The sequence below is a fragment of the Lynx rufus genome, unplaced genomic scaffold, assembly GCF_022079265.1.
Source record: "Lynx rufus isolate CCGP_SWC_20201006 ecotype Redwood Valley unplaced genomic scaffold, mLynRuf1.p SCAF_7, whole genome shotgun sequence".
Classification (NCBI taxonomy): domain Eukaryota; kingdom Metazoa; phylum Chordata; class Mammalia; order Carnivora; family Felidae; genus Lynx; species Lynx rufus.
In genome coordinates this window covers 74583831-74607372 of record NW_025814889.1, presented here as the reverse complement: position 1 = coordinate 74607372, position 23542 = coordinate 74583831, and the positions used below count along the sequence as shown (strand labels likewise).

General features: G+C 57.3%; 1 protein-coding gene across 2 annotated transcripts in view; it reads left to right on the top strand.

Annotated features, from left to right (window-relative positions):
* Positions 1-830: 830 nt before the first annotated feature.
* Positions 831-23542, top strand: part of RAPGEF3 (Rap guanine nucleotide exchange factor 3) — a 29394-nt gene continuing 6682 nt past the window's right edge. The window contains exons 1-18 of one of the 2 annotated variants that reach the window (XM_047067000.1): positions 831-883; positions 8792-9004; positions 14663-14716; positions 14801-14907; positions 15259-15380; positions 15525-15693; positions 16249-16333; positions 16672-16732; positions 16841-16917; positions 17108-17254; positions 17781-17893; positions 18200-18288; positions 18593-18671; positions 18878-19028; positions 19113-19195; positions 20032-20071; positions 22523-22604; positions 22935-23081. In XM_047067000.1, coding sequence (XP_046922956.1) covers positions 8912-9004; positions 14663-14716; positions 14801-14907; positions 15259-15380; positions 15525-15693; positions 16249-16333; positions 16672-16732; positions 16841-16917; positions 17108-17254; positions 17781-17893; positions 18200-18288; positions 18593-18671; positions 18878-19028; positions 19113-19195; positions 20032-20071; positions 22523-22604; positions 22935-23081 — 1699 coding nt within the window. In that variant the 5' untranslated portion in view covers positions 831-883; positions 8792-8911. Of the gene's footprint in view, positions 884-7989; positions 8311-8791; positions 9005-14662; positions 14717-14800; positions 14908-15258; positions 15381-15524; positions 15694-16248; positions 16334-16671; positions 16733-16840; positions 16918-17107; positions 17255-17780; positions 17894-18199; positions 18289-18592; positions 18672-18877; positions 19029-19112; positions 19196-20031; positions 20072-22522; positions 22605-22934; positions 23082-23542 lie in introns of those variants that run through there. The other variant, XM_047066999.1, reaches the window with a different exon arrangement.

Sequence of the window (23542 nt, the reverse complement as noted above, 5' to 3'; positions counted from 1 at the left end):
ATAAGAACGGCCGGCTGTCCATTAAGAATTCTTCGATCCTAATGGCCCCTGGGCTGGCTCAGTTGGTAGAGCATCTGACTCTTGATCCCAAGAATTCTTCGATCCTAGCTCTAGGGGGCAGTCTCCTCCAACCTTGTGTCCTGAGACCCAGAGTTACAAGGTTGAGCTAAAAATCTCCTGTGCTTGAATTTAGGTAGTGAGTTCCACAAGATTCTCCCCAGACATCGCATGGCCCCCTTGCCCACCCCCAGCTTTTGTGGAGTTCAAGGCTGAGAACCCTGAATAAGATCCCCACCACACTCCATTCCCACCTCCTGTAGCTTTGTCTTTCTCCTGAGGCCAGGCTCATCGACCAGAGTGGAAAAGACTGTTCTAGAGAGGAGGAGCAGGTGACCTACCGAATGGGGCTCACTGTCTGGCCCCATCATGAGCATCCCAGCTGTCCAGACTGCAGGAAGACATTCTGAGTTGTGGGCTTACCAGGGGTCACCTTGCAAATCTCACCGCTTGTACTCCTCCCTGGGGCTGGGGCTGACTTCTGCCCCTGGAAGTGGGTGTCTTTGCTTCCTAGAGTGAGAATGAAACTAATCAGAGTCTGACTTTTTGCGGAGACCCCACTTCCTCTGCCTGCCCACGGACAGCCTAGAAGTCCACACAGTGGGCAGGATGCTGAGTGAGAAGATGCTCAGCACAAGCAGCAGGTGTCTGAGCTCAAGTGCTAAATTAGCATCAGAGGCTAAGCCAGAGGCAGAGGGGTGGGGAGAGGGGGAGTGTGTTTGCACCCACAGTACTGCTTGGGAGGGCATCCTGGGGCCCAGGCCTGCTAGTTTCTCCTAGCGTGCTCTGATGACCTTCATCTTTGGATCTGAGTCCCCGGTCACAGGTACCTGCTCCAACTCTCTTTCCCTTTCCCTGTGGGGTTGCTATTGTGTGAGGAGGGAGGGAGGGGTGAGGGAGGGAGGGCTTGCCTGAACTTCACCTCCATATAGACTTACTCCCAGAGCTGTGGGGAGTGAGGGAACAGTAGGGCTGAGGGCAGGAGAGGAGCGTGCGGACCTTTCCCCACAGGACAAAGCCTGGCACAGAGTTGTATGCAGCTTGTCCTTTTGATTGGAGTTTGGTGATTGGGTTGATTGACTGAGAAAGTCACCACAGAAGCTTAATCAATACATGTGGGTCCCACTCCAGTCCAGCTGCAAGGGCACTGGCTGAAGTAAAGGGACTAGAAATAAGGCTGTCACCTGCACTTGGTCCAGGGCACGGAGCCCAAGAATAGTGGCCTCAAGAGGGCCACATTTAAGGGTGCTTCCTGGAAGAGGGAGGGGATAGACTAGAGATGGCCTGTGGCAGGGCAGGGCCAGGAATGGAGATTGGTCAAGAGCTGGATGGAAAGGTACCAGGAAGAAGACAGATGTGGGGGGAGCCACAAGGGAGGTAAAAAGGACCCACGCGGGAGACCGGGGTTGGGGGGAGTGGGGGATTCATTTACGTGCTGAACTCAAGAAACCTCTTCTGAGGACCTTCTGTGTTCAAGGCCCTGACTACAAAGGGTGTGCTGGCCTGAACAAGGTAGAGCCAGTTCCTGCCCTTTGGGAGCTCACATTCTCTTGAAGGAGGGGTCACTAATAATAACTGGGAAGTGATTGAATTTGGGCTGTAGGGAGCATCCAATGTGTGGCCCTGCCGGCCATGGGGGCAGCTGGTTCCCAGGGCCCCGGAAGGCACCTGCCTTCAGCTAAGGCCTGAGGAGCAGGGGCCCGGGGGAGAACCGAAGGCATCAGGGAGGATTAAATCAGGATTCAGGCCTCAAGAGGCCTCTGTGGAATGAGAAGAGAAATGCCGAGGGGGGCTCTGTGCGGCCCCTGCATCGTGTTTAAGTCGAGTACGCTGACTGTCCATTTTTCTGGAGGTAAAGCCTCTCGAGGAGGGGGCGGCGCCAAGGCCAAGGGCAGGAAGGACTTCCTGAGGCCCAGGCCTGGGGTGGGAGGTCTGAGCAGCTGGTGCTGCCTCCCTGTCCTGCAGGCCAAGACGGACACCAGGGGTAGAGGGAGCAACCTGTCTCTCTCTCTCTCTCAGTCACACCTGCAGATCTCCTCTCTCTTGTTTCCCTCTCTGGACCCCATCTTTGTAACCTCCTCTGGGTTGTTACTGTGTCCTCTCTGGAGGAAAGAAACGGGCAGTGCTTCTGACGTCAGATAGTTTTTGGACTTTTCAGCTTCTTCTCAGGCACCAGCCACTCCTGACTGGGATTTGGGGACAGGATTGGGGTCTGCTCTGATGCCAGGAAGGGGCTTCTCTCCATGGCCTGCGTGCCTGATTACCCACATCCCTGCCCATCCTTGGCCAGTGCTCTAGATCCAGAGAGAACTGGGCGTTTCACAAGCAGGGACCAGGGCCCTCCTAGGAGCCCTCCTTTGGGCTCCTGCACCTGCTCCTGCTAGAACATTAAAAACACGAGGGCCAAGTGGGTACAGCCTCTGAGTCCTGAACGAAGGCCACGGGCCTAGGATGGGGTGGAAGACTGGAGCTGTGCAGGGCTCCAGTGTTGGGAAGGGGCAAGGGGGAGGGGGCAGTGCAGGTCGTCAGCCTCAGGGAAAGGCAGATGTGGGCAAAGGCAGATGTGGGCTGGAAGTTGGGACAGAGCTGCAGGAGTGAAGGAGAAGGAGAGGCACTCTGAGCCTGAGGGACAGTGGCTACAGCTGGAATGGAGCTGCCGCTTCTGAACACTGATCACTCAAGGTCAGATGCAGTGTCTTCTGGGTATTCGGAACACAGGCGCGCGCGCGCGCGCACACACACACACACACACACACACACACACAACCTTTGAGAAGCAGAAGCTGGCAGGGAGAAAGCGGCTACTAATTTATGCACATTCACAGAACAGCACATTTGCCTGCTGGGCAGGCCTGTTCCCTCCCACACAGCTCTAGACCTGTCCCTGCCTTCCCTCCTGCTCTCCCAGCCTCTCCTTACCCTCCGGCCACCACAGTCACCATCACGGGCCTGTTTTCTGTGATTGTTCCCTTGCCCCTGTCACACTTGACTGGTTTGAGCACCAGCCAGGAAAGTGTGGGGGTCCCTGTTCTTGTCTCCGTCAGCTCCCCACGGATCCCCAGCCCTATCCAGCCTTCCCTCCAGTTTGCCTACCTCCCCCACCTGGAGAAGGCAGGAGCCCAATGCTCTTTTCCTCCCGCTCCACCCCTGTCAAAGTGGCCCATGATCGGCTGGCTGTGACCTGCTAGTCCTGGGAAGGTTTGGCTCCGTGCCCATTTGCATTCCGCCTCCCTGCCTCTGTCCCCCACCCCCAGGAATGGGCAGGATAGGATGGGGGAGCTGAACTGGAACCGCCCTCAGGGGAAGGTGCCTGGGCAAGTATTGAAGGACTTTAATCTTCCAGATTCCAAGAGGTAGAGCTCCCATGAGGGTACTGGGCTCTCATTCCTCCCGCTTGTGGATCAACCACAGCCAAGGTAGAATCCCAGGGATGCTGAGGGAAGTGGAAGCAGGCCCGGATACCCCGGCCCAGCTCTTCCATCGTCTGGTCTCCCCTTGTCTGCGGTCCCACCCGAGGCCTGTTAGTTAAATCTTCCTCTATCTTCCCACTGTCCATCCCACCAACTGACCTCAAATGACATAGGTGAGCCTGCCAGCAAAGTTTGCAGTCCGGGACAGCAGAAAAGAGTCAGTGACAGCGAAGCAGGAGGGAGATGGAACAAATTGCCCTGGAAGCTGGACCACCTGGAGCTGGAAAAGTAGCTCCTCTCCCTCCCCTGGCCTGGGGTGCAGGCCGTTGGTGGGCACCTGCTGGTCTCCCACAGTTCCTATTCATTTCATTGCCACCCCTAATCTTTCTTTTTTTAAGTTTATTTGTTTATTTTGAGAGAGAGAGAGAGGCCGTGAGCAGGGAAAGGGCAGAGAGAAAGAATCGCAAGCAGGCTCCGCACTGTCAGCACAGAGCCCGAGCCGATGCGGGACTCGATCCCGTGAACCGTGAGATCACCACCTGAGCCAAAATCAAGAAGCAGATGTTTCACCTACTGAGCCACCGGGGTGCCCCCCCACCACTGATCCTTACGTCATGCATGGTGCTGGGCAGGGAGGCCTGACCAGATCGGTGTATGAAGGAGATAAAGAAAATTCCGCTTGGCCCTGTGGTCCTGCAGCCCCCGGTCCGCCCAGTTGCAGATTTCCAGTTTTGAGCTGTATCTCTGGCACTCACGGTAAATGTCGCCGTGGAGTGAACCGAGGATTCCTGCGGCCTCGCACGGGAAAGAGTGAGGAAGGCGAGAGGCTGAGAGTAGCGATGGGAGGCGGTACAAGACTGTGTGGAGCGTGAGCTCCGCAATCCCACTGCCCGGGTCTGGCTCTACCAGACTCCATCGCGGGGCTGTGGGCAGGTTACTTCTCCTCTCTGTGCCTCGCAGTGTCTTCCCTTGCGAGCAGAGAGTGTTCTGAGGCTTAAAAGGTAAAGTCTGCAAAGTGACGTAGCACCCGGCACATGGTAAGTTGCCGGGAGAGGCCACCACCGTCCCACTGCAGTGGTGGCAGGGCTGGGGCATAAGGGATGAATGTAACAGATTATGCGTTGGTCGAATCAACCAGACCTGCTGGCTGATTTGATGTGGGAGAAGGAGAGACAGAGGAATCCAGTTCCTGGCTCAGGCGGTCGTGGGGCTCCTGGAGCAGGCAGCTGGGAGACGCAGGGCAGGAGGGGGGAGTTCAGACATGCCTACCTAGAGGCACGAGGGAAGATCTGGGAAGCTGTGGGTTCAAGAGGACAGCTCAGCAAAGAGGCCTGGGTGGGAGGAATGCAGCCAAGTCAAAGCCAGGGGCCGGGAAGCTCTCCTTACCCATTTACTCTCCCTGATTATTGTCTGGGAGCCTCTGCACTCCTCTGAAGGGAACAGGGCAGGGTTAGGAGAGGTTCTGTCCTGGCAGAGAGCTCATTGTCTGGATAGACCAGCTTCCTCATCCGTCAAATGGGATAACAATCATACCTATCTCACAGGATTGTTGTCATGCTTAAGAAAGTAAGTGTATATAAAGTATTAGGAAGAAAGACGGATGCATGTTAGCAATTGTTATTATTTGTCTGTCCTAACACTCTTCCAGGCGTGGAGGAGGTGTCTCATGACGTCAGGGGAGGGTGAAGGTTGTACCAGGGCCGGGCATGACTGTGCCCAAGATGTTCACTATCTGTCTTGGGATGTCTTACTCAGACACATTCCCCTAGTCCCCTGTCCCCTGCAGGCCTCAGCCTTATTTAAATATCTGCTGAGTGGTCATTTTACTAGCCAGCCCTCACCAGGGAATCCTGAGAAGGAAAAATCTGGCCCCATCACCTGCCTTGGTGGAAGGCAGGGGGCTTTGCCTGCCAGTAATAAGAATGAGACAAATGGAAGGTCCGGTTCCTGTGCCCGCCCTGGCCACCAGTGAACAGGCAATCACCCCAGCCATGTTCTCAGTCTCCCAAGAGAGGGGGAAATGGGGAAGAGATGTAAAAAAGAGAAAGGTAAAGAGAGAGTAGTGTTGAGAGAGAACATGGATGGGGGGGGTAGGTTTGAGACACTTCATTTTCACTCATTTGAATGACTTTTTTTGGAGACTTGCACCCCTCCCCCCCCACTTCTACACACATGCTCCATTTCCCTGTCCATAGCTCCCTCTTTTAGGAGAATGAATACAATGTATGCACAGTGCAATACAGCACGAGGGGGGCGGGTTAGTGGAGCCTGGCAACCTGGGTTCAAGCCCCAGTTCATCATTTGCTAGCTGTGTGACCTTGGCAAGTCACTTAATACCTGAGCCTCAGCTGCCCCGCGCATATAAAGTGGGAATAACGCTAGCGCTACTTTCTAGGGTACTGGCAGAGATTAAATACATGAAGCCCCTGGAACAGTGCCAGGCACTTACAGTCTATTGCGGCCTACAGGTACGCAGATGTCCCGCTCCATTTCCAAGTTCCTTTTCCACCTGCCCAAGCAAGGGCAAGTATAAAGAAGAAATGGGGGATCCCTTTCTGACCCCACTGCCGGTCCCTTGAAACTCCTCTGTCAGACCTTCTAGATCAAGTCACTAGCCCCAGCACCCTAACTTTAACTGCCCCCCAAGCCCCCCTCAGTTCTCTTCTGCATGCACCCCTGTGCCCCAGCCTGTTAGCCTTTCCTCGCAACAACTAAGCTGTTCTCCCCTCTTCCAAATTCCCAGAACCGGGGTGGGTGGGTTTGGGCCTGGGGCTTCCCTCCTTCCTGAAAGGGGCATTTAAAACTCCACCACCATTTCTCAAAAGGTGAACCCAGCAGGGGTACCTGGGTGGCTCAGTTAAGCATCACATTCTTTTTTTTTTTTTTTTAATGCTTATTTATGTAGAGTTGGGGGGAGGGGCAGAGGGTGAGAGAGAATCCCAATCCCAAGCATGCTCCATACTGTCAGTGCAGAGCCCTGCTGAGGGGCTCCATTTTACCAACCATTGAGACAAGACCTGAGTCCAAATCAAGAGTCAGACACTTAACCAACTGAACCATCCAGGCGCCCCAAGGAACTGACTTTTGATTTCAGCTCAAGTCATGCTCTCAGGGTTGGTGAGGTTGCGCCCTTGCATGGGGCTCTACACTGACCGCGAAGAACCTGCTTGAGATTCTCTCTCTTTCTCTGCCCGACACCCCGCCCCCCGAATAAATAAATAGACTTAAAAAGATGTGAACCTAGCAGATAACCTTGGGGCATTTGCTCAAAGTACAGATTTTCCATTTCGTGCCAACAGAACTGAATCTGAATTTGGGGGAAGGGAGGATTTTTAAATACACATTAAAACTGAGCTTTTAATCACAATTAAAATCCGTCTCCAAGAAAATAATCATCGGTGGGAGGTAGGGGCTCAGCGTCCCAAAGCAGGCAGGATGGTTTGTTAGACAAGTGTCTTCCCCAATTCAGGCAGGCTCAGCAGCAAAGAGAAAGGGACAAGGACTGGGACCAAAAAAAAGTGAGTCCTAGAAAGCTGGGACAAAAAAAGTGAGTCCTAGAAAGCTGGGAGCGGGGCGTGTAACTCCTTTCAAACCCCTCATCAACGTCCTCACCAATTACTGGGTGCTGAGGGAGTCGCAGTCCAGGAGCCACTGTCTCTCCGCCTCTCAGAAGCTGGAGTGGGGAGAAGAGGGCGGCTCTGGGCCATCTGCGCGGGGGTGGAAAGTGAAGCCCAGAAGGCGACGGGCCTTGGTACAGAGCTGCTGCGGCCCTTGGAATCCCGAGGTTCTGCTTCCTGACCCCCTCCCCCCAACCCCCCAATCCCCCGCCCCGCCCCCCCGCAGGCAGGAGTCCGGGAGCACGAGGTGGGGGCGTGGTTCTCTAAAACCCTCTCTCTTCGGAAGCTCAGCCACAACTCCGGCCCCACCCATCCTGGAGAGCAGTCCTTTCCTCTGGCCTCAGTTTCTCCACCCGCGTCCGTGTGGGGTGTGTGTGTGTGTGTGTGTGTGTGTGTGTGTGTGTGTGTCGGGCGGGGGTAGGGTGGGGAGGGGGATTCCCCACGGGAAAGCAGCCCAATCCCTCCCCCGGACTGTTCGAGACCCTGAACCGAAACAGGAGGCAGGACGCCCCCGGCCGGGAAGCGGCCCCAGCCCGGATTTCCCTCCCGGGTGGGGCCGCAATGACTCACCCCCCTCCCCCTTCCCCTGGTTTCCGTGTTTGCATTTCTCCTCCCGGCCACGTGGCGGCCTGCGCGGCCACTCGGCACCCCTACCCCGACACTCCGGCCGCGGCCGCCGCGACACACAACCCTGGGCCGCTCCTGCCCCCCTGGGGTTTCTCAGGCCTCCGACTGGTGCCCGCCCTACAACCCCGGAGTCCAGACTCCACCCCCGGCCCAGCCCGCCCCCTTCCCTGTGCCCTCCCCCACAGTAAGGCCGGGCGCCTCCTCCCTGCCCTCCCAGCCTGTCCCGGGGAGGGGAAGGGGGCGGGCAGCGTAGGGGGTGTGACAGCTCCCGCCCGGACCAGTGCCAGCTGCAGCCTCGCTTCGGCGCCCGGTGCCAGCTGGCTCATTCGTCTGGGACGGAGGTGGAGGCTTGGGGCTCCTTGCCGCTGGGGGGGGACTCCCCCCTACGCCCCCTGCCCTCAACCCACCCAAAAGGAGCCTCTACACCCAGCCGGTCGCCCTGGCAGCCAGTCCAGCTAGGAATTAGCCCTGTTCCGCTTCGCCTGGGGCTTACAGCCCACACCCCTCCAGGAGGAGTAGGGGTCTCGATGAGGGTCTCCCCCTACCCAACATTTTGCTAGAGCCTGCAGGGCTGTGCAAGCTTGAAAAGGACCATGAAGGTGGGTAAAGTGGGGTCAGGGTGGGGAGGAGCAGGAGAGGAAGCTGACATGGTGGGTGGGGTGTTTGGGTGGGAAAGAGAGGGCTGGTCAGGGGTGAAGGAGAAGGGGCGAAGAAGGGTTGAGCTGCAGCTGCATTTCTGGGGGATCCAGTGAGTCGGTAGCCTCATACTGGGAGGTGGTGGAGATCCCTCCAGGGACATGGGCAGTGGGGTGGGGCAGAAGTCCAAAGAAGACCGGGAAGAAAGGCCCGATCTCCGGTCCGCCAGCTGGAGACCCCTAAGTGCGCCAGACCGGCAGGCCCCAGTGAAGGTCTTCCTGTCCCTCCCCCGGCTCCTGGCAGGGTTGCAGCACCTCCGCCTGACCAGTCCAGAGGACTCAGAGGAAGTGGTTCTGCCTGGGGCAGTTGTGCCCTGGTCCAGCTGCCCCAGTCCCAGTCCCAGCCCCAGCCCCATGGCTCTCTGCCTTCCTCCCTGCGTCACAGGTGGGCTGGCCAGGTGAGAGCCGCTGGCAGGTGGGCCTGGCTGTGGAGGACAGCCCAGCTCTCGGAGCATCGCAGGTGGGAGGCCTCCCGGACGTGGTGCCGGAGGGGACCCTGCTCAACATGGTGCTGAAGAGGATGCACCGGCCCCGGAGCTGTTCTTACCAGCTGCTGCTTGAGCACCAGCGCCCCAGCTGCATCCAGGGGCTCCGCTGGGTAAGTGCCCATTGTCTGTCGGGCCAGGGCCAGGCACCAAGGACTGCAGGAGGGCCTGGACTGGGAGAAAGAGCATGCTTCTGGGGGTGTGGGGGCTCCTGCTGGGCCGGACAGTGGGTCAAGCAGCTTGGCCGCTGTGCGCGTGGGTGGCTCACACAGCTGCACCGTGTAAGTCCATGTGCATGTGGTACTCGCGTCTTCCCGTTGTGGCCTGGGGGAAGGGGAGAGGGATTTGTCATTTGTGTCACCTCTGTGTGCCCTGAGGTGGGTGGTTTTGTGTGTTCTCCAGGTGGTGAGGGGAGGCATGTGTGAGACGCTGGGGGCCAGGTCAAGGTGGGAGGTGAGGTAAACTTGTTTATTGCTCTTGGTACATCACCGTGGCAACATTCTCCCTCAGTGAGCAACAGAACTGCGTCAATTCTGCTTGATCTTGGGGTGAGGTGGTCATGTGAACAGTGCTTGGCATCTGGCTTTGGGGGGCTCGGGGGGGGGGACTCTGAGAAGTTTGGAGACTGGAGCTGGAGTCTCCCTTTGCCAGTGAAGAACATCCTGGAGCTGCGAGAATGAAGGAGAGGGCAGGAGGGGAAGAGCAGTGGGGGCGGGGTGGGGGACAGGATAATGGTCGCAGGATCCCAATCAGCGGAGAAGCTCTCTCCAACCACCCACACTTCACCGAGTCCCTTCACCTGAGATTCAGTGAGATTCAGTTGTGTGTCTGTTCTGTTGCCCACGGGGACAGCATTGGCAGGAGGTTGGGGGAGGGGGCGCTGGTACCAGGAGGGAACTTGGGCAAAGGGGTCGAGGGAAAACCAGAGCAGACGACAGAATTGGGAGAGCTTGTCACTTATGTCTCTTGTCGTCAAGTCCCTTTGAGTGGAGTGACTACCACCTTCTGCGTCTTTCCTCCCACCTCTTGCCCAATGGCCTTTATATTTATCCAAATAGGAGGCTGAGTGAGAAAAAACAAGGTCTGCGGAGGTGATGCGCTCTTCCTCACCATCGTCGGAACTGGGAGGATAATCTAGGTGTCCCTAGCTCTCCCCCCCAACCCCTCCCGCACTCCCTCCCTGGGTCTTCCTGGTCAGGGCCCTCTTGGGCCTGGGTCCTGCTCGAGATGGGGCTCTGGAGGGAGCAGGGGAGCTGGCCCCTTCTGGGCTAAGCTGTCTCCCCCACCCCGCCAGGTCACTGGTAGTAGCTATTGCTTGGAGCCCGTGGGCTGGAACCCTCCCTCCCTCCTTCCCTCTCAGTCTATAATTACTTGTGCATTTCCTGTCCCCTTCCCAGCTTGTAGAGGCAAGGTGGTGAGTGGGGGAAAGGTCAGGTGCCAGGACAATGAGGTCACTGGAGGATCCCTTGGGACCCAGAGTCTGGGAAGGGGTGGAAGAGGCCGCCAGGCTGTCTCCTCACTCCCTCAACCCCCAGAATCGAAGAGCTGGGGTGCACGGGGAAGCCAGAAGGGCGATGTGAGGGTTGCTGGAGTGTAAATAGGGTGAAAGTCACAGAAACACAGCCCCTCTTTAGCCAGGTGTGTGTGGGGTGGGGGGGGGGGTAGGTGGGAATTGGTGATTAAAGGGTACTTAGATTTTTAAGGCTAGGGGCCTGGGCTACACCCCGCCCTGCTGACCGTCTCTGGGGAATGGGTGAGTGGGGTGGCTTCAGCCCGCTGCGGCTGCATTTAAGAGGTTCTGGGGACGGGTCAAGTCGCTCCTCTCACCTGTGAGATGATTCGTCTGGCCTAGGAGGGGCTCACATGAGGGAAGAAGGGCTTGTCAGGGAGTGTGCACATGTAGGGTAGGGGGTGGATGTTGTAAAGGGGTGGAGCCTAGGCGAACAGTGCTGGGAGTTATTCCGGCCATGCCTGCCTCTTAGAAAACCAGGGGGAAACCCATCAACCTCCTGAGGTCTGAAGAGAGTACTTTCTGTTGCTACTAGATCAGGACAAGAGAAATGAAAGCAGGTTACAGGAGGGTGAGGTTAGACAGAGGACGGACTTACCATCGATGGCAAAAGTGACACTGGGATGGGATGGAAGAACATCTCCTTTGGGAAGCATGAGAAGGAGAGGAGATCTTGTCCAATGCCCAGGAGTCAGAGAGGGATCAGTTTATCTGGAGGCAGGGGCAAGATCAGGATGACCTCTGGGGGGGTCCCGTAATCTCAGAGAAGCCTGGGATGCTTCCCTTTGAGCGATTGTTTGGGGAGAGGTGGCCAGATTCTCTAACTCAGAAAACATGCTTTCACGCAAGCGTGTTCAAACAACGGTAGTAGCTAATAGTTGTATAATACTTGTGTCCCAGGCAGCATTATAAGAGCTTTACCTTTTTCATGTCAAGCGAGCCGACAATAGCCGTGTGAGCTATAGATACCAGTGTCATTGTCTCCTTTTATAGATGAGAGAACAGAGGCACAGAGTGGCTAAGTGACAGGTCCAGCGTTGTACATCGGCTAAGAGACAAAGTTAGGCTTCTGTCCCAGGTGACCTGGCCACAGAGTCTGAGCTCATGGTGCACTTTCTTTTGCTGTAAATGAAAACACTGACACCCCAAAGCATCACCCTTCCCCTTGCGTCCTCTCCCCGTCCCAGCACACACACAGCCCTGGCCTGAGACCCTAGCCATGGCCTAAGGGAACTGGTCTGACAGGTCCCCACGAGGCTCTCTGGCTCTGTGCCTGCCCCTTCAGCGTGGCTCTGACACTGAGTGACAGGGAGGGAAGGAGGGGGGGTAGGCTATGGTGCTGGTGCAGGGAAGCTAGCTACCCCCTCCTCTCCTACCCTGCGTCCTTCCTGTCCAGGCGGGAGAGGAGGCAGTGGTCAAGAGCCTTCCCCCCAGCCACTTCTTTCCAACTGAGAACCCCAAGCTGACGCTCGGGGTTATCACATCAGAGAGAGGGTCAGCCAAGGTACAACACTTCTTTGCATTGTGTCCAGGTAATAGGCACCCATCATAAAATAACGAAGTTTAATCGAGTTGCTTAACATTTACTAAGCGGTTACCACAAGCCAAGCATCGCTTTGCGTGCTTTATGTTATTAACTCATTTGATCCTCATAATTACCTGTGACATAGCTACTATTATCACGAACCCCATTTTACAGATGAGGAGACTGAGGCAGAGAGGTCAATGAGCAGCCAGGGTCACACAACTAGCTGGGTCACACAACTAGGAACTGAGATTTGGCCGAGACACATGGATGGCGAGCCCATGCCCTTGACCGTATCCTGAATAGTACCCCCACCCCTAGCCTAGGAGGCTCCCAGTGCATTTGGACGTAGTCCCAGGGGGACTATGACAAACCCACAGAACTTTGTTTAACGCCGTGTCTTCCAGACTTACTTGCCCGTGGAACATTCCTGAGGGCAGAATTTACCCTTCCATAGCATGAAGTGGGACAAACATGAGGCAGTGGAGGTGCCTATCAGATGGTGACCTGTGCTTTGGAATCAGACAGGCACAGTGTGAATCCTGGTGGCCCTGTTTACCCACTCTCAGGACAGGTTATGTAACCTCGGAGCCTCCTTCTGTCTAGCTGTGAAACAGCAGACAAACACCTACTTTCGGGGCCACTGTTGGTTATTCAGTAGGATCTTGAATTTCTGAGTAGTTGTGTGACTCAGGGTAAGTTACTTCATCTTTTCTGGGCTCCTGCTTTCCTTGGCAAATTGGGAGGGATGCCTTCAGGAAACTTCCTCACCTCTGATGGGTCAGAGCCTCCTTCTTCTGACCCTCCTGCTTATTCCCTGGGGCAGGGCAGGAAACGGTTTAAACAAGGCCTGGAGATCTGGGATCTGGGTTGTGAGCTGGCACCTCCCCTCCTGATGTGCCCTCCAGGGTCAGAATAATACCAGGAAGGGAGCATATGCTGGAGCCTGGGTCGTGGGCACCAGAGAGTTGGGGCAGGGACCGGGGCCACCTGGGCCTTTTGACATGAACAACAACAAGTCATTAGTGTTCAGCACTGTTTGTTCCAACACAGGGGGCTGGCTGGGTAGCATTCCTGCCCTTCCTCCTTCCCTGGCTCCTCCTCCTCCTCCTCCTCCTCCTCCTCCTCCTCCTCATTTCCTGTTGCTAAGTCTCCAGGGCTCTGTGTCTGGCACCAGGCTGGGCCCCATGACCCGGGCAGGGATACCCTTGGGACACCTAGCGACTTCCGCCCAGCCCCGGGCCAGGCGCCTATGCATGCCAGACCTCAGGCCTCTGCCTGGCACACAGTGGGAAGATGCCAGGATGAGCAGAGGGGGTTCTGGCCCCAAGTCTGGTTGTACCCCAGCTTCCTAGCCAGGTCCTTTTCAGGGGCTGAGTGTAGATGGGAAAGCAGGAGAGAGAGCTGGCGAGAAGGGGGAAGGGAAGGAACCAGGCAGGTGCGGTGGGTGGGGTGAGACCAAGAATGTGAGCACTTCTGGAATTTATGCTCGGCTATCTGGCCGTCCCAAGTACGTGTGACTGAGTTACACGGGCTCTTCACCCCCAAGATTTCTGTTTCTTAAGTCAAAGAGGACGGACAATTCCTGTTGTGCCTACTTTATATCTGGTCCTATTCTGTAGAGAATCAGGACATCGTGGAGGGAGACACACTTTGTAAACTATAAAGTGCTGCGCCTTTGGGAGGGCTCATAGAGGGTAGGGCATCCTGTCCAGAGAGGTCCACAAATTCCAGTTTTCAGGTGGCAGCAAAAGAAGGATCATGAGGGGTGCCTGGGTGGCTCAGTCGGTTAAGCGTCCGACTTCAGCTCAGGTCACGATCTCACGGTCCGTGAGTTCGAGCCCCGCGTCGGGCTCTGGGCTGATGGCTCAGAGCCTGGAGCCTGCTTCCAATTCTGTGTCTCCCTCTCTCTCTGCCCCTCCCCCGTTCATGCTCTGTCTCTCTCTGTCTCAAAAATAAATAAACGTTAAAAAAAAAAAAATTAAAAAAAAAAAAGAAGGCTCATGAGGGGCTTTCCAGCAAGCAGCCCGCCCTCTGCTTCACAGATGAGTAATAATAGCTAACATGTACATACAACTCTTTGCCAGGCAGTGCTTTAAACATTCAGTACGAATCATTCACATAACCCTTCCCAAAGCCTCTGTATTGGTATTACGAGTGTTTTATAGAGTTTATGGACAAGGAAACTGAGGCAGGGAGAAGTTAGCCATATGTTCGGGATCACGCTGCTAGGAAATGGAGGATCAGGGATTTGAATCCAGGCGTCTCAGGGTCTTGTGGTTGGGGACAAAGCCTGGCTCAGGATCAGGCCTTGTGACTCTGGCCCAGGAGCAGGTGTTCTAGGCCTCCCTTCCAAGCCACTCACTTCCTGGCCTATCATGGGCCTTCCTTACCTCCCATCCTCATGCTCTTCAGCTCTCTCCCCTGCACAGGTGTGGTTTACCTGGGAGCCTGGGCACACCTGGGCCCTGAGTGAGCAGAATGGGGAGCTCATCTGCGGGGGTGCAGTGCGTGAGTCTAGAAGGAAGGCAAAGTTCTGGTGATAGGGTGGAAGGAGGCGGGTGCCTGGCATACAGGGGTGGTCGGGGAGAACTAGTGTATTTGTTGACTGAGTGTTTGGAGCTGGGGACTGGGCAGGGACTGCGAGAGACGGGGGAGGGCCGAGGTCTAAGAGCTGGATTTGAAGTCCTGGCACTAACATGCAGACCCTCCCCCTCCTCCCACCCCTGCCCTTAGACGCCACTCACGGACAGTGAGGAGTCCCTGGATTTCAGCGTGAGCCTGGAGCAGGTACCAGCCGGGAGGGGTGGAGCCGGGAGGGGACAGCACCGCCGGGGGTCAGGGCTTGAACCTGCTGTGCTGCCCCCGTCCTAGGCCTCCACGGAGCGGGTGCTCCGGGCCGGGAAGCAGCTGCATCGACACCTCCTGGCCACTTGCCCGACCCTTATCCGAGACCGGAAGTACCACCTTAGGCTCTATCGGTGAGTGGAGGCCTGAGCCGCCTCCTTGCCCACCCCCATTTTCTCTCCCTTTTGCTCTACTTTGGACATTGGGGCTGAGTCCTGCTTCTAGCTTAGGAAGGCACTTGTTTCTTTTTAAATTTTTTTTAAGGTTGATGTATTTATTTTTGAGAGAGAGAGAGGGAGGGAGAGAGAGAGAGCGAGCACGCATAAGCAGGGGAGGGACAGAGAGAGAGGGAGAGAGAAAATCCCAAGCAGTCTCCGTGCTGTCACCACAGAGGGAAGGCACCTTTCTGACGGAAAGTCTTCCTTCTGCCCTCCACCCTTCTGCCGCTTAATTCTCCCTCCTCTTTGTCCCCTCACCTCTTGTAGGCAGTGCTGCTCTGGCCGGGAGCTGGTGGATGGGATCTTGGCACTGAGCCTTGGAGTTCATTCCCGAAACCAAGCCGTTGGAATCTGCCAGGTGCTCCTGGATGAAGGTGCCCTTTGCCATGGTGAGCCCGAGCCCAGGGTGGGGCCCCCGTGGGGCCGGCCGGTCCTGGGGAGCAGGCATCCGGGGGTGCCTGCAATTGCAATGGGGGCTTTGTACCCACGCGGCCTCAATTTCCTCTCCTCACACCTGGGCCTCTGCCCTGCAGTGAAACACGACTGGACCTTCCAGGACCGAGATACCCAATTCTACCGTTTCCCCGGGCCAGAGCCAGAGCCCGTGGGAGTCCATGAGCTGGAGGAGGAACTGGTGGAGGCTATGGCCCTGCTCTCCCAGCGGGGGCCTGATGCCCTGCTCACTGTGGCGCTTCGAAAGCCGTGAGTCGGGTGCCCTGCACCCCACAATCCTGGGCTTCACGTGGCTCTCAGACTCTGTAGTTTCTCAGTTTCATCGCTGAGAGTTTCCCTTACTTCTCGCTGGGTCATCTGGAGTCTTCCTTCCCCACCTCTGAACCCGTTTCTTCCTCTGTAACTGTGGGTGGGGGGCACAGCACCTCCAAAGACCTGTCCGCTCAGGTGCCGCAGTGGCTGAGACGGGGGAGCTTTGGAGTCTGCAGGCAGGTTTGGGTTCAAATTCCAGTTCCGCTGGCTACTAGCTGGGTGGCCTTGGGCCTCTCCGTGCCTCTCCGTGCCAGCTTCCTCTTCTGTCAAAGGAGGATAACGATGCCCACATCAGGGGTTGTCATGAGGGCAGAAATAATGCACTTGAAGCGCCTAGCCCTTGTCTGGCACGCCGTGTGCACTCAGTGGTGGCTGGCCTGTTACGGGTAACAATCCAGCTGGCCTCGGGCCCAGAGCGTGGTGGGTGTAGTGGCTCCCGTGCCCTTAGACCCACGGTACACCGTGTGCCTCCTGGCCCTTCCGTGCCCGCAGCCCAGGTCAGCGCACAGACGAGGAGCTGGACCTCATCTTTGAGGAGCTGCTGCATATCAAGGCCGTGGCCCACCTCTCCAACTCGGTCAGTCTGCCCGCCCTCACACTCTCCCCAGGACCCCCTCTCCCTGTGAGCCCCTGAGGCCCCAACTGCTGGGCCAGAAGACACGTCCCTCGCCTTGTGCCAATGGCTGGGAAATGTCCATCTAATTTCTTGTTCCCAGCATCCTCGTTCAGAAATCCTTCTGCCTCTCTTAGCTCATTTCCTCCCCTTGCCCTGTATCCTGCTGAATCCCTGGCATCCGACCTAGCCACATCTCTGCCCCCGAGCACTTGTGTCTTTGGACCTCCCCCCCGCCGCCTCCCCCCCGCCGCCTCGTACCCTGGGCTCACCCCACTGACCCTCCTCTCCCCACCTCACAGGTGAAGCGGGAATTAGCAGCAGTTCTGCTCTTTGAACCCCACAGCAGAGCAGGGACCGTGTGTAAGTCAGACAGGGGATAGGAAGCTGGGCAGCAGGGACCTGGATGTGGCAGAGGCCACGGAGAAGTGGGGGATGCCCACAGGAGTGTCTGATCTGTGCTTCTCTCAGTGTTCAGCCAGGGAGACAAGGGCACCTCGTGGTACATTATCTGGAAGGGATCTGTCAACGTGGTGACCCATGGCAAAGTGAGTTCTTCCTGTCTCCCCAGCCCCTGGGTTGTACCGGCTTCCCTGGTCCAAGTCCTCCCAGGAAGTACCTTCAATGGACCCAAGGTTGCCAATCTCCAGCTTTCCTCCTGCCTTGGGGTTCTCCCACCGTGCATCTGTTCTGAGTGTTGGGGGGCCTGGCTGGGCTGTGACTGAGACCTGGTTGCAGGGGCTGGTGACCACACTGCATGAGGGAGATGACTTTGGACAGCTGGCTCTGGTGAATGACGCACCCCGGGCAGCCACCATCATCCTGCGAGAAGATAACTGTCATTTTCTCCGCGTGGATAAGCAGGACTTCAACCGTATCATCAAGGTGCCATTACCGGGGGTGGGGAGGGCAGGGGACATGGCAGGGACATGTCTCTGGAGAAGTGGTAGGGGGTAAGGTAAGGGGCGTGGACAGAGAGGGCCTGTAAGGAGCAGGGAGAGGTAGGAGATGGGGGAACTTGGAGGTGATGGCTGGAGTATGGCCAAGTGAGGAGGGCCATAGCACATTGAAGAAGTTTAGCGAGACCCAAGAACTCCGGCTCAGTGCGGGAGACCGTGGGGGTAGGGGGTCACAGAGAGGTAGGGGACTAGGGTGTGAGGGGAGGCAGTGTAATGGAAAGGGGGAGCCACAGAGGGAGGCCAGTGAGGGATGGGTAGAGAGGGGCTCAGGCCGCATGATAGACAGGACTGGTAGGGCAGATCCAAGGCCATGGGCATGGAATGGGGTAGGAGGAGGGCTGAATGCCCTTGTGGGAGCCTTGTGGGTCTGGCATGGAGGTGGAGGGAGATGCTCTAAAATGGGGAAAGAAGCCATGATGTGTGCTGAGCACTGGGTATGGCTTGTTGTCCAGGATGTGGAAGCAAAGACCATGAGGCTAGAAGAGCATGGCAAAGTGGTGTTGGTGCTGGAGAGAGCCTCCCAGGGCGCTGGCCCTTCTCGCCCCCCAACCCCAGGCAGGAACCGGTAACACACCCGCCATGCTCCTTCTGCACCCCTTCTCTCTTGCCCACCTTCTCTCCTTCCGTTTCCCAGGCTTTCCTCCCTTCCTCTGTGTCCGAACCCCGCCTGCTGGCCTCCTGGGGATGGGGGGAAGAGGGGCACCCAGGGATAAGATGTGCCCCCCCAGAGCCAGCTTTCCCTCCAACCCCAAGGTGGGACAGAACTGGCAAATAGGGAAGAGTGAGATGATGTGATTGATTATTGATGTCTGTCCCAGATATGGGAGTGGGAGTGGTAGCACGTGTGCTATGGACTGGCTGTTTCTGCTAGGTATACAGTGATGTCTGGCACCCCAGAGAAGATCCTAGAACTGCTCTTGGAGGCCATGCGGCCTGATTCCAGTGCTCATGACCCAACAGGTAGGGGCAAGAGACACCCTGCCTGCTGTGTGACTCAGCGGGTGGGCAGTGTAGTCTGGGAGAGGGCCAGGCACCCTGAGTCTGACCTCACTGGCTGCTGGGCTGGTCCATGTGGTCAGTCGGCAAGAAGTACTTGTTCCTGTGCCCTTGGCTTGGGTGGGGAGAGCTGTCACAGGGGCTGGACGTTGCTGGCACACCGCCCATTATGGGACCGGGAGAAGGTCTACTCCAGCTATGCCTATGTCAGTGCTCAGTAGACTTAATCTCTGAAGCCTCCTCCTGTCCCCTTGTCCCTACCCTACAGAGACATTTCTCAGCGACTTCCTCCTGACCCACAGCGTCTTCATGCCCAGCGCCCAGCTTTGTGCTGCCCTCCTGCACCAATATCCTTCCAGCCCCGGGGTGACTAGGATGTCGTATGGAGCAGGGGGAAGGCATCCCTCACAGCATGGCTGTGCCGAACCCTCTGAAGTACCAGCCTCATGCCAAGGCCAGCTTGTCAGTGGGCCCTGGGCATCCTTGCCCCTCCTTTCCCGCCGTGTGGTGGGTGGTCTGGTTGGATGTTGTGGTTCCCTTGACTGGTGCCCACCTTCCACGCGGAGCCCTCAGGAGGCAGTGAGCAGGAGCACAGCACCTACGTCTGCAACAAAAGGCAGCAGGTCCTGCGGCTGGTCAGCCAGTGGGTGGCCCTGTATGGTCCCATGCTCTACGCTGACCCCGTGGCCACCAGCTTTCTCCAGGTACCTGGGAGTGAGGCAGGGCTGGACTGGGCTGCCAGCGTAGACGCAGCCACCTCTGTGTTGATGAATCTTGGCTCCTCCCAGAAACTCTCAGACCTGGTGAGCAGAGACGCCCGGCTTTGCATCCTGCTACGGGAGCAGTGGCCGGAGAGGCGGAAACACCACAGGTAACGCCTGGCTCCCAGTCAACTTTCCATATGCATGCCAGGCAGTGCATCAGGGACTGAGAACAGCACCCCTGGGGCCAAACATGTGGCTTGAAATCCAAGCTGCACCGCCTGCAGCTGTGCCGCCCTGGGCACGTTCCTCCCTCTCAGGACTTTGGGCTCCAGTCTGGAAAACCAGGAGAGATCCTATCTCAGGAGGACAAAATGTTAGCGCGCCTTAAGAGCACCGAGCGGTGCCTTGCACGCCCTGTGTGCTCCACGAGCGTCGGCTGGGGCTGCTCATTTGTCTAGACCTGCTCGTTCAATTAGCTGTTCTTACCAGTCCCCTTGCTGTCCACCTCACGTCATGTTCGTGCATTCTCCTGCATCACGCAGCCACTCCCGTGTCATTCTCATATCCCGAGTGCACCTGCTGTCCTCACTTCCTCCACTCTGCACATATTTATTACCAAGCATCCTCAGGGCTGGTTCCTGCTGGCCGCGCCCGGTGAATTCCCTAGAGCTTATCTTGGCCCTCCCAGACATTCCCATGGGGGCAGGTGAGGTTCAGGGAGAGCTCACCTGCAGTGGCCCCTGCCCAGTCTGACACCTGGGGTACTTCCTTGATCTCTCCTTCCCCTGCTGGCCTGGGGAAATCCCAGAGTGCAGGCTCTGGGTTGCAAGCCCCCGCTTTGCCCCTCTGTAGCCGGTGCTTACCACGTGTGCAAAACTCTGAGCCTCTGAGGAGGGTGGGCGGGATCCGGAGCCAGCCCTCCCTGCCCCTGCCCCTGCCCTGCCCTGCCCTGCCCACGGGGGCCCCTGGTCTCATCTCACCTCCCTTCTCATTTGTTCCCCAGGATGGAAAACGGCTGTGGGAATGCATCTCCTCAGATGAAGGTGTCTGCCTATGAACTGGCTCCTCTCACCTCTGTCTGGCCCCGGCTTCTTCTCTCTGCCCGCCTCCCTCCGGGACCACACGGCCCCTCCAGCCCCCACCCCAGGGGCTCTGCCTGGGAAGGGATCCCCATGCACAGACACACCCCCGGGGCAGGGACAGGTGTTCACAGAGCACGAGCCATGTGTGGCACTGGGAGCTGGCCTGATGGGAGACACAGAGGTCCAAGGTCACCTCTCCACCCCTCCCTCACCCCAAGGGGCTTCTGTTGCATTTGGGAGGGAATCCATGTTCACAGAGCCTGTTAGCAGTTCCCTGGGAGGTGAGGGGTGGTTGCCTGAAGGCAGCCTCTGAAGCCCAGGGTTCCGGGTGCCCAGCACTCTGGGAGCCAGAGATGGCCCATACCGTTCCCGGCGGGGGCCCACAGGGGGCAAAGGGGAACGAGAACAGGGGGCAGGAGCCGAGATTTCTTGAGGCATGGTAGGAAAAAAAGACTGGAAAGGTAGGATGGGGCTGGTTGTGGGGAATGCTGCCCTGGGAAGAACAACCGGGCTCTCTGTGCCCAGCTGCCTGTCCCCACTCCTGCTCTTCCTGCCAGAGACTCTCACAGCTCCTCCTCTTCTACGGGCAACGCTTGTTCCCCCCTCAGGGTCTGGAACTTTCTTTCTCTGGTTCTTTGCCCACCTACATCCTTCCTATCTTTCTGATCTCAGCCAAAATGTTGGTTCTCAGAGAGGCCCCCCTCCCATCTCCCTATCGAGAGCATTCCCCACTCCCCGCAGGCCCCCTCTCTGCTTCCTCCAAGGTGTCTTCCATGATTCCCTTCAAAGCATTATGACCAGGTGGAGTCGTTTTGTTTCTTTGCCTACTTGCTTATTGTCTGTTAGTGTCGGTCACGTCCCACTAGAATGAGGGAAGGGCCTGGACCTCTGTTTCCCCAGGGCTCCCACACTGCCCGGCTCGTGCCTGATGCTCAGGAACTAGTGTGGAATCGCCCTCGTGTGCTGGGCACTGTGCTAGGTGCTGACAATGCGGTAGTAGGGGAGAGCCACCCCTGGCCTCGTGGGGTCATAGTCAAGTGAGGGACAGAGCTGCTGAGCAGTGTCACGATGCAGGACAGGAAAGGAGGGAGTCTCTGAAAAGGGAAGGGCTGACTCGGGGTCAGGATCAGGGAGAGCGACCCCAGGAGCCGAGAGCTGCGGGGTGTGAGGGTCAAGGCAGTAGAGGACTGCAGTCAGGTTCAAGGGGAAGGGAGTCCACCCGTTAGGGACCCTGCAGAAGGGAGTGTGAGAAGGAGCGAGGAGACCGGGGAGGCATGCAGGGGCCACAACATGCAGGGCCCCGTGAGCCTCGGTAAGGGGTTTGGTGCTTGTTCTCCAAACCATGTGAGCAACTGGAGGTGTTGGAGCCACGGATTGACAAGGTCAGATGTGTGTTTTGAGTAAGTCATCTAAGGAGCCTGTGCTTTATCCAGCAGACAATGATGGCCTTGAAGCTATATTAGGAAGCTTAGTCTGGCTCAGGTCACGCAGATTGGAGGAGGAGGGCGGGAGGCGACCGAGGGCCGAGGGTAGAGAATAGTAGGGCCATTGTAACACATGAGGAGGGAGGCCACTGGGCAGGTGGAACAGGAGGTTGGCCTGGGCTGGGAGGAAGGGCGCAGAGGAACCCCCAGAACAAGATGACAAGCTGTGGGGAAGCCGGGCCAGGGGCGGGGGGCGGGGTCTGAACCTGGAGGATCTGCCGCCTGCAGAGCTCGAGGAGGAAGAGTCAGTACAGGCATTGGAAGAACAGTCGGGTGGGCAGAGGAATTGCGTCCCGGAGGCGTTTGCCCATCAGGGCTGCCCCATCGGCCCAGTGTTGGGGCCCAGTGAGGAGCGGCTGTGGGACTGGACAGGGCAGGTGACACGGGGGAGTAGAGCATTGGTGGGTAAGAAGGGAGGGAGGGAGGGAGGAGCAGGTTAGGATTCCAGCTGTGCCACGTACAGCTGTGTGGCCTCATGCAAGTTATTAACCTCTCTGAGCCTCATTTATCTCCTCTATAAAATGGGAATAAGAATGATGATATTTTCGTCAAAGGGCTGTTGTGAATAGTTAGACACTTAGAATAAGCCTGTGCTCAGCCTGGCGTGTAGCAAATAGCAAACTAGCAAATGTGAGCCAAAGGAGGAAGAGGAAGAGAAAACCAGGGCCAACAGCTGAGGTGTGCTCGTATTAGAACAGCCCTGGATCTAGTTGGCAAAGGGGCAACACACATGTACTGGGCACTGGCTTGTTTGTAGCCCTGCTCTGGCTCTTCTCACAGAGCCGTGGCGCCCGACGCCCGCTGGGGCTCAGATTCCGGCCGCCAGCAGACCCCATGCGTGGGCCCCATGCTCCCGTGACAGAGTCCTCTCCCTGGCTCTGCGTGCTCTCCTCTGTGTCCTCCGGGCCTTACTTTCTCTCCCTCTTAGGCCAGGAACATGCCTGTTTGGCTCCCCGGCCAGGACCAGCCCCTCCCCAGCAGCAACTGTGCCATTCGAGTTGGGGACAAAGGTTGGTGGTCCCAGCCGGCCAGGGCATAGCCTGCACCCTGCCGTCGTCACCCTTGACCTTAGTTTGCCTGGCCGAGGAGGGCACGCTGGACTCCTCGGGGTCTCTGTTCCCAGCTGCCAGACAGAGTCTGCCCCCCGTGTGTCCCGCCACAGCTCAGGGCCTCCCTACCTACTCCGTGCAGCGAATCCCCCCAGGCTTCCCCTTGTCACCTGTCCTGCTTCCTGGGGATTCCCCGCCCCCACTGCTACCGTTGCTGCCCGCTGACTTCTGGGTAGGGGCACCAAGGAGCCCCTTCCTCCAGCTCAGCCCCGTCTTCCTTCCCCCTTCCAGTCCCCTATGACATTTACCGGCCGGACCACTCAGTGCTGACCCTGAAGCTGCCTGTGACGGCCTCAGTGAGAGAGGTGATGGCAGCGTTGGCCCAGGAGGATGGCTGGACCAAGGGGCAGGAGCTGGTGAAGGTCAACTCTGCAGGCGGTGAGTTGTGTCTCTGGGCAGGGTGGCCCCGAGGGAGAGGCCCCTCGGATCCGTGCCTAGACTCCCCCCCCATATTAAGATCATCATTTTTATCATATTCATCGATGTTAATGATGGTTAGCATTTAAGGGCGGTTCGTTATGTGTCTTCAAAGTGATCGGTGTGTGGTGTTTAAGAGCATGAGCTCTGGAGCCTGCTGTCTGCATTTGAGCCCCGCCGTGTCTGTAGGTCCTTGAGCAGGATATTTAATCTCTCTGTGCTCTTTTTAGCACCTGTAAAATGGGGCTGATGAGAGTGCCTACTTCATAGAGGAACTGTGAGCAGTGCATGAGCTCGTTTATTTAAAGGTTTAGAATGGCGTCTGACACAGCAGTTCGTACATAGGTTTTATTATTATCATGCTCATATATCCATTTAATCCGAGTAACGACCTTATTGAGATAGGTACTTTTCATCCTGTT